The sequence below is a fragment of the Amaranthus tricolor genome, chromosome 2, assembly GCF_026212465.1.
Source record: "Amaranthus tricolor cultivar Red isolate AtriRed21 chromosome 2, ASM2621246v1, whole genome shotgun sequence".
In the NCBI taxonomy this organism is placed as follows: Eukaryota; Viridiplantae; Streptophyta; class Magnoliopsida; order Caryophyllales; family Amaranthaceae; genus Amaranthus; species Amaranthus tricolor.
Window position 1 is genome coordinate 11444292 of NC_080048.1, and position 10047 is coordinate 11454338.

Genomic DNA, 10047 nt, shown 5'->3' on the forward strand with positions numbered 1-10047 from the left:
TCTATAACTGATAGTGATAAGTTAGAAAGTTACTTTCATAAGTGTTGACTTGTATGTTGTTATTAGTTTATTTTTTCTTGTTAATAATTGATACATTTAATATCAAAACTGAAATGAAATAAGCTCAATATTTTTTGACTAATGCATGATAGTTTTGTTTTGTTTCATAATTCTTATATTTGAGTTAATTATTGATGTAAATTAGTTTAAAATTGAAGCCCTATCCTTTTAGTTAATAATTGATAGTGATAAGTTTGAAACTTACAGCTATAAGTATTGTTTTCTATTGTGCTATTAGTTTCTTTTTTAGTTTTAATGATTGATGCTCTTAATATTAAAACTAAAATTGATAAGCTCAAACATTTTTTATTGGTAATTCTTTGTTTTCGTTTAGCTTCATTTATGTAAATGATGATGCATATACATTTTTTCGTTTGATTTTTTGTTCAGGGTTGAAAAGGAAATAAAAAAAACTGTAAGGTTTGGGGTTTTTGGGAATTGAATGGATCTAAAGTTCATCTATCTAAAGGTTAGATAGATTCTGTCACAGAGATTGGTTTTGGTGGTATGTTAGATATTAAGATTACTAAATATCCTCCAGGGATTTTAGCATATCTTGTTTCAAATTTTGACCCTGATGATTGGGTTCAGCGTATTACTAATGGTAGAACTGAGATGGAGTATTATATTACTGCTGTTGATGTTAATGATATTTTTGGCTTGCCTATTAATCCTTGCAAATTAATAAGGACGTCATTTAACAAGGAATTAGTAATGAAGGGGAGGAAAATTTAGGGGGTTGGTGACGATGATGAGTTGAAAACACATATGGTATTGCCGTATTGGAGGATTAAGGACTATCCTGATAGGGGGGAATGTTTAAGCTGCTATTTGTGCTTTATGCAGGTTCTATAATCTTGATTCCACTTCCTGAACATAAGATTAAATATAATTTATTTCCTATTTTGGAGGATGTAAATTCTATTGCTATAATTGATTGATGTCATTACACCTTATCAATTCTTGCTTCTTCAATTGAACGTATTCTAAAACCTAGTTCAACGCATTCTACCATGAATGGTAGTGCTCTTGTAATTCTAGTAGCTTATTGTTATCGATTAGCATTCAAAGAGCAAAGGTTTCCGAAGACACTGCCACTAGTTAAGAATAGTTCTGATCAAATGCTCAAAATTAGGTTCAATGAGAAGATAGAGGCTGGTTTTAGGAATGGTATGATTCAGTTAGATAGATTCCCTATTGTGACGTACAGATAAAACTTGTGGCTGAGGAAAAGGTTTATAGTGCTGCTGACGAGGGTGACTGTGAAGCTGTTGGTGATGATTTTCGTGCGGATGTCGATGATGGCTGTATGAATGTAAATGGGAATGAGTTTCTGAAGTTCAAAATTCCAAATGGTGTCAAGAAGGATGCTGACATCAAAATAATGGCCGAAGATGTGAGTTATTTTTTTCTTATTTGTTTATTTATTTTTTTATTTTTTAGCCATTTGACCAATTTAAGCATCCAACTACAAGGTTCAAAATTCATTTTTGTTCAATTGCATTACATTTTCACAATTGAGTTTGTTAAGTTGTTAATTGTTGGCTTTTAATGTATAAGTGATGGTTTTATGTTAAAAATTTATATGTATTTTATTGATTGAATTAACTTTTACTTTCATAAATTGTATGTCTTAATATTTGAAATGTTTCATGTAAGATATTAATTGTTTCCTTTTTTGTGAAGATCTTAAACGTTGATGTATTTATTTTGTTTTTAACAGTCAGTTTAAGAGGCTTGTTTGTTATTGAAAAGAGACATTGATATTGCAATGCTCACATATATGGAGAGGTTGGGTGAAGCTACAAAAAAGACTGTTGAAGATAAGGGTGTCGTGTCTATTACACAACAAATATTTCAAGATAATGATTATTTGTCTTCACTTGATGAACTTGTTGAACAGTTAATTCAAAAAACAAATGGATCTAAAAATATGGATGTTGATGCTGCGGAGTAGTCTACTCCTATCCAATCTTGAGAAAAGTCTGATATTAACAAACATTCCATCGGCTTTAAAAGAATGTTGTTCTATCAACCTAGGGCCATGCGGTGTTGACATCCCGTATGTGTCCCAGTCATGATCACAAACAAAGAAATATTTAAAGAGTTGCATCCACTAGAGAAGGAGGTTATGGAATATTGCTTCTTAAAGGAAACAATGGACAAGTTGTGAGTTCTCTGAATTATATATTATTTTTGTGCTTTTTACTTTCTTTTGTTTTATTTTTATTTTTTTTGTTTTTTTTTTTTTTGCTTTTCAGTGAAGATATATTTGCATTTGGTAATTTTTATGTTTTATCACGCGATGAAGCATTCACTTTGAAAAATAATGAGAAGATTTCGTCGGAAGTTTTTGATTGTTGGGCAGTTTATTTGAACATGATTGAAAGATATCAGAAGTTGCTTGTGCCTGATAAAGAATTAAAAGCATTTTTATTCACATCCCAACACTGTGTAAGTGTGTAATACCTTTAGCAACTTTGTTTGTTTTTATTGTACATAGTATTCATATTTTTTTTTTGTTTTGTTCATGTAATAGCTTGCTTTGGGAAGGTTAATGCCTGAAAAGGACGATGAGAAAGCGAATGACTTAAAGGTTAGGTTGTTGATGCTTGGGAAAATCATGTTAATTTGATTGGGGCCAATGCTGACATAAAAAAGACAAACATGGTATAATATATTTAAATTTTTATTTTATATTGTTTGAATTAACTTGTATAATTGTATAATTGTTAGATATAAGAGAATATTTGATTTTATTTTAGATTTTTTTTCTTAGAATTGATAGATATAACTTTACTATTGAGGCACATTACAGAATAATTATATTGATATTTTTTTTAATTATTATCTAATGTGCCTCAATAATCATGTTGTATCAAATTCTAAGAAAAACAATCCAATATACTAATTAAACAAGATATTCATAGAATTGATTGATTTAAATGTGTTATTAATGTGTGTAATATTGTTTTTTTTCTAGTTTTTCGTTCCTGTCACTCTTGTTGAACAACAACATCATGTGCTGGTTGTTGTTAATACTCAACGCAAAATTATTCACTATCTAGACAATATAAAGAAGAGGAAGGATTACAAAAAGGCTGCAATGTTGTGTAAGTTTGTTGTGGGATGTTTTTCTGATTTTCTTGATGCATTTGAGCATTCATGCGCTGATGAAGTACTGAATTACAATCTTAGCATTGTTAAATTGCCTTGGACTATAAATGAATCTAATAACTGTGGTGTTTATGTTGCCTTTTTCATGGAGCAATATATGGGAGATAACAACTTTGGACCTCTTCATTCATCCGAGGATAGGTTAAAATATAGGGATTGATTTGTAGCAGATTAATTTTATCTGATATTAACAAGAATAGGGAAGAAGTATTGAAGCAACTTGATGCTTTCAACAAAGATAATGAATTCAAATTTCCACTCATTATAGCTGAGGGAGTTGAAAGCGGCTGAGAAACAAAAGAAGGACGAAGAGGAAAATATCAGGCGTTTGACTAAGCTAAAGAAGAAGTTAGACGAGGAAGATAAAACAAAGAAGACAAGCAGGAACAAATTGGTCCCTGTGAAGAAGATAACAAAAAAGAAACAATAAATGATTTTTATGGTTTGTATGATTTAACTTGGTGTAGTTTTTGGTTCTACAAACAATTTATTTTGCTTTTCAATCACATGGTTTGATGCTGTCTTATTCTATAGTTTAATGCTCTTTTGGTTTTGTAAATAAGTTACTAAGTTAGCATCATTCTATGACTTATTTTGAACAATTTCATCTCATTGTGGGGCATTCCAGCTAATATATATAACATACTGAGGTTGAAATTTTATGTCTAATTTTGATGTGGTTTTAAATATGCAAGTGATTGAATTTTATACATTTACAGTTAAAATGTAATGTTTTAAAACGATAAATAGGATCATTTTTTATTATTATATAGGTTATTTGAAATTGACATACTTTAGGTAAATATTGATGTTGTTAAACAATAAACAATTTGGATGATGTTACAATATTTTGTTATCTGTAATTGGCATGCCTTAGTTAAAAATTGTTATGTTTTAAAGAGAAATAGATTGATGGTATTATGGTTATGTTTATTCCAAACTGACATACATTAAACAATAATTTATGTGTGTAAATGATAAACTGATAAGGTTTTTGCTATGATATTCTTTCTATGAAACTTGACACACCTTAGCAAAAATTGATGAGTTTAAATGTTAAACAGAAACTTCTTAATGAATGATTTTTTGTAAGTATTAGTTCAAAGAATACGATAAACAAATTGTATATGATTCACAAAGCATAAAATGCATCAAATTATATGTTTGTTTCTTATTTTTGTTGCTGAGTCTTTTTTAGTTGAAGTCTTAGATCCTTTCTTCTGTGATGTCTCAAAATGTCCTTTCAATTTCTTCTTTCTTCCCTTTGTGACCGTTCTTTCTAGATCTCTTACTTGTGTTGTTACTTGTAATGTATGTTGTGTCGTTGTTGCTTCTGTCATTTCTATTGCAGCTTCAATTTCATTATGAACCCTCTCGATGAGTTTACCTACTTCATCACTTGATGTATTGTATAGTGCTTCTACCACTTTTCTTGTTTCTTCATTGCCTTGTGACTTTAAAACGAGATTGTAAAACTTACGCCCTATGCTTTGTCTCGACGTAAGTGTAGATATTCTAGGGGGGGTTCCAAGCCTGTAGATGGACATTAATTACCATAAAGTGTATCCCAAATATCCTTTTTAGCCTTCTTTGTCCATCTTGAAAGAATGTAGATAGCCGGTATCTTTTGCGCAGAATGCAAGTTTAGTACCCATAAAAAATGGCAACACAACCATCCATTCGATTTAAAGTTCTTACAAGTGCAGTCAACATGTATAGTATCATTATATTTGGTGTATTGAACTTCATACATGTTAATATTATCCATCAAACCAGACTCTGTTATCACAATTAAAAATCCATTTAGATTAAAATTGAAGTTGTTAATATTGAAATTGATATATTTAAGCAATAAAGTATAAGTACTGACAATTATTTATTAAAGTAATAGTAAAATGAATATTATAATGAATGAATTGACCAAGTTAACATTAATACTTTAATAAAAACATACATGTACATTTTTTTATCTCCCATGTCGACAACCTGTTCAATTGAAGAAGAGATAGCCATCTTGAAATCTTGTTCAAAGTCTCTGAATAATGTTGTTGTGTACACCTCTGATGCATGTCGTAGTAAACTAGTAAGTCTAAATGCAGACATTAGGGTTGTTGTTGAGCAATAAAATTCTAATGCTATCTCCCTTTTTCTCCATCTTTCAATAGTTTTCTGAAATATTTTGAAGAATGGATATGGACTTGAGTTTTTCATTGCTTCAAATCCAATTGCATTGTTTGTGGATTGACTTCATCGCAAAGATAATATTCTAGCTGAAAAGAAATCTTTGTTAATGCAGTGCACCATTTGTCCCTTAGGTTGTACATTCTATCAAACCATTTGTAATAAGTCTAATTCGTTTTTAATTTGAATTTATCAACCATGTTTTGCCAACATTCCTAGAATTCAGTTGGATTGCTACACCCATTAAGCATTGTTAAAAGCATCTTTGAAGTTTTCATCTGACTTCAATGCTCCATAGTATGAAACTGCATTTTTCAATACGTGCCATAAGCATAACCTATACCTTGAGAAAGGATAGACCTGCAAGTGATATTGAACTGTAAGTGTTAAAAGGTAAACTGCAATTGCTAACGTTTAAATTGAATATTATAAGACAATAATTAAATATAAAAATACCTCTTCTACTGCTCTTGCAATTGCTGCGTCTTTAAATTACTCAAGGACCCAAACAAATGATATAGGATTTTTTCCTTCCATTGCCTCTTTAAATTGCTAAAGGACCCAAACAAATGATTCAACTTTCTCATCTGCTATGAACGCACAGCCAAACATTGTAGTGTTCAAATGGTTACTTATTCCAACTAGTGGTGCACATATCAAGTTGTATTTGTTTGTACAATATGTGTATAAAAAATGACAACATTTCATAAATTCTGAAATCTTCTTTCATTAAAGAATCGCACCAAAAGAGTGCCACAAGCTTTGCATCATTATCAAGCTTCATATTCCAAAAGAAACCATTGTCTTTCTGTACACACATTATCAATTGCCTGATCACAGTTTGAGCATCCCCACCCTCAATTTCCTTCATTCTCAATCTGTTCACATAGTTTAGATGGTCTCTTAAAATATGTCCTACACACTCAGTCCCTTCAGCATGCTTCGCCAAATATATGTACATTGTAGTAGGCCTTACTTGTGCATCTTCAAAACCTTCAATGGTTTCCATTGTTTCTTTTAAAGTTATTGTCCTCTCAGATCTTTACAAGTAATGTCCTTCCACTCTCGTTAATGTATGGTTATGTGATACAACATATTGTTTGACAAAGATGTCTCCACTATGTATATTCAGTTTAATCATGATGTGTGCATCACATCTACATCTTTTAGTAGGAACTAGCTTTCTCTTGGCATTTTGTCATTCATTTTCTTTTATTTTTGTCTCTATAGTTCCTTGTTTGGAACAAAACGAAGTATCGTTCACGTAAACCACCATCTATTTTCCTCATTGTGGATTTCCGATTACTAAATCCTATTGCTCTAGCATGATCATGATACAATAATTCAAGGTTCTCCCAACTGCTTGCTCTCATGCCCCTCCAATGAACCTCTTATGTCAAACTCACTCTTTTCACAATTATTGAACTAATTGAATGCTTTATATTGACAATTAATGTTTTGTAATATAAGTCAATTGTTGCTTATAATATTCAATTATAAATATAAAAATAGATCTTACTGAATGGAGACATTGCATAACATTAATGTAAAATTGTATATTTTAGAAGTACAATTGAGATATATAAAATATCAATTTAATATATTAGTTTTTAAACTGAGACATTTAAATTGGCATTTGGAATCTATGAATCTATATTGAATAATAGAGAATTCATTGAACACTTTATGCTTAAAGTTGAACACTTTATGCTTAAAGTTGAACACTTTAATAATAGAATTGATCATACCTATATCAATCATATATATCGCGACATTATCTTCTTTGTTTTCACCATAAACCACCACCATTTGTTCATTACCAATCGTCAAATTTGTAAACAACAGATTATCAATTATATATCTTTGAATACTATCATTTTACATACGATTTTCATAATATTACCTTCAATTTCGTCTACATATTTTCGTGATGTTTGTAATGTCATTTCCATGTCGAATTCATTCATCAAATCTTCCATTATAGACATGTTTGATGTTGACTAAAGTTAAAATGTTGATTTTCTTTGATTATTTTCGAAGATTTTTTTGAGATTTTTGAAAGAATTGAAGAGAAAATCCGTTTTTGATTTTTTTTTCCTAAATCGCGTTTGTGTTTTGCCAGTTTTGAAAATGGGTTTCCTTGAAAACCATTATTTAAAATTTGGCAGTTTTTATGTTTTCTATTTTCTTTTTTTTTAATTGGTAATTAAAGTTGGGCTAAAATTTGTTGGGCTGGTCTCAATCTGAGACGGTCTCAGCCAAGACCGGCTGCTTAACCCGTCATGTTGAACACCCCCACGATTTGGATAAATATTTGGAATTAGAAAAATAGGGATATGAACAAAGAAACTTGCAGACTAATAAACAGACTGAGATCTGATCAATTAAGTCAATGTAGTACTCCACTTAATGAAGAGTATATTCTATTATTACTTGGAACCAACTTATTTGTATGCTATAATGGAAATATTTCCTCTTCGCACCAACTCCAACTACCAACTACTAACTAGGTAATAAATTGTGTTGATTACCCTCCTTGATTTTTGCCAAATCAAGCCTTTATTTTGAGAGATTATATCTCATAATCGTCTTCCAAGATTATTCTCAAAAGTTAAAGATACATAATCTTATGGAGTCTCTCATTATTTCAGGTTTAAATCATTATTGCTTTATCTATCTACTTGTAACTGAGTGCACACAAACAAACTACGTTGTGCTAATTTGATACCCAGTAAATATGTCTTTAAGAGAAATAACGCGAAGCTACCATCTGATGTTACAACCCCTTCAAACCCGTTCATACTATTGTAAATGAAAAACAAGCAGCAGAAAGGGCAAAAGATATGAGCACTCGGTATGTACAAAATGATGTTGATATATGCACTTTTATATGTCTTAATGTGTTTACAAAAATGTTCTATACGCAATACGTAACATGAGATTCCGATCCCTGCTAGAATGAATTTTATGATTGAATACCAAGGACTGCCCTGTCTTTAGAATCTTTTTGCACTGCTTCTGAACTTTTAAGTGAACTCTTGGATGATCTGTTTCTGAGTAATGGTATTCTAATAGACTGGAGATTTGGCTTCTTAATGAATTGCCATCTCCGGGGATTGACTTGGCCTAGTAACTTCATCTGATCCCTCCTGAATTTCCTATTTGCGTACCATTTTCCACTCCGCCATCCCAAAGCATACCTGGATCAACAAAAGAATCATAAGAATGACCTGATTATATAACTCAAATGTCAGAAATCGAGAATTTTCACACTCACAACTCAAATATTTTGGAACGGATGTAAATAACACTTCCTTCCCTACGCAACTTATCTTCATTTCCTTCTAAATTCATCGGATGTTCACAATATTACTCACCTCCCTCTCTTCATTCATTCCAAACTCAAACTGTTACCCCTCAGTACCACAGACAACTTCCATCTTTAATCACCGTCATCTTCCTAATCATGCAACATACCTAGCCTTGCTTTTTTTTTTTTTTTCAACTAACTCCCAAACATCATGCGTAAAATCAACAACACGTTCATACATATATTAACAAATTTCAATGCAAAGCTATAAAGTTTCTAAAGGTATCAAATTCATTATTCTAATTCGTCAAATAGTATGGAAACAAGTGAGATAATGAACACGGGAAAGACGGTGAAGTATAAAAACATAGCAAGCTCAGATGTTATTTGTGACTTCAATTGTTTTACAATTTTCGATGGTTATCAATTGTTATTGACGAATAGTATGTTAATCGAAAGTATTTTCCCATCATTCCTCTTGGCTAGAACAAACTTTAACCTTTTATCATTCATCTTGATATTCATCAATTCAATCAACAATTCAACTTAAAAAATAAACAATCAACTCAAGTTAAGCATTAAATTTTATTTGGAAACAGTTTAAACATTTCAGTTGATCTCCCTCACTAACCCTAAATCATATTGAAAATAAGCAAATTCAGTAACTAACGCGACGATTGGAGTAATGATTGTAGAACAGTTTTATAGTCGACGAAAATAATTGAGCGCTTGTCGTGGCCTTTATTTCGATCACATTACAGATCATCGACAAATGCTTATCAGTTGGCACAAAAGTTAAATCCCAGATCAAGATGGTGTGTGACCAAGTCCTCTTTCAAAGTGGACGTCCAAAAGAGGTGTTTGAATTCTATTTCACACATCTCCCACCCCTAAATTATAGCTAGTACGTAGTTTATTTTCTTTCAATTTTATATTTTAGTTGATTGTTTTAGTTAGTTACCCTAATTTCTTGAACATTCTAGAAACTTAAAAAAACTTTTAGATCTATTTATGTTTCACTATAGATGGAGACTTTCGTCATCAACAAAAACACAAACTTGAAATTCAATTAGAATTTGAACTTTGTTCTTCCCTTGGCCATTCAAACTTTTTAAGGAATAGAAGTTTAAGTAGTCATCCATTGCTTGTTTTGAACGTATGCAATTTTATGAGATCTTTGGAAACTTGATAATTTTCAGTGGTCAATCTGTATCAGAAAATTAAGCTAAGACCGTTGTTCTATCCCCTAGGCCTCACGCCATATCCACAAGATAAATGCTTCTATCTTTCTATCATCTTATTCCTCACGCCATTTCCGT

At 31.1% G+C, this 10047-nt stretch overlaps 1 protein-coding gene across 1 annotated transcript in view; it reads right to left on the minus strand.

Moving 5' to 3' along the window:
* Nucleotides 1-7911: 7911 nt before the first annotated feature.
* Nucleotides 7912-10047, minus strand: part of LOC130802767 (uncharacterized) — an 8293-nt gene continuing 6157 nt past the window's right edge. The window contains exon 5 of the mRNA XM_057666832.1: nucleotides 7912-8618. Within this exon, the coding sequence (XP_057522815.1) occupies nucleotides 8384-8618 (235 nt within the window). The 3' untranslated portion in view covers nucleotides 7912-8383. The remainder of the gene's footprint in view (nucleotides 8619-10047) is intronic.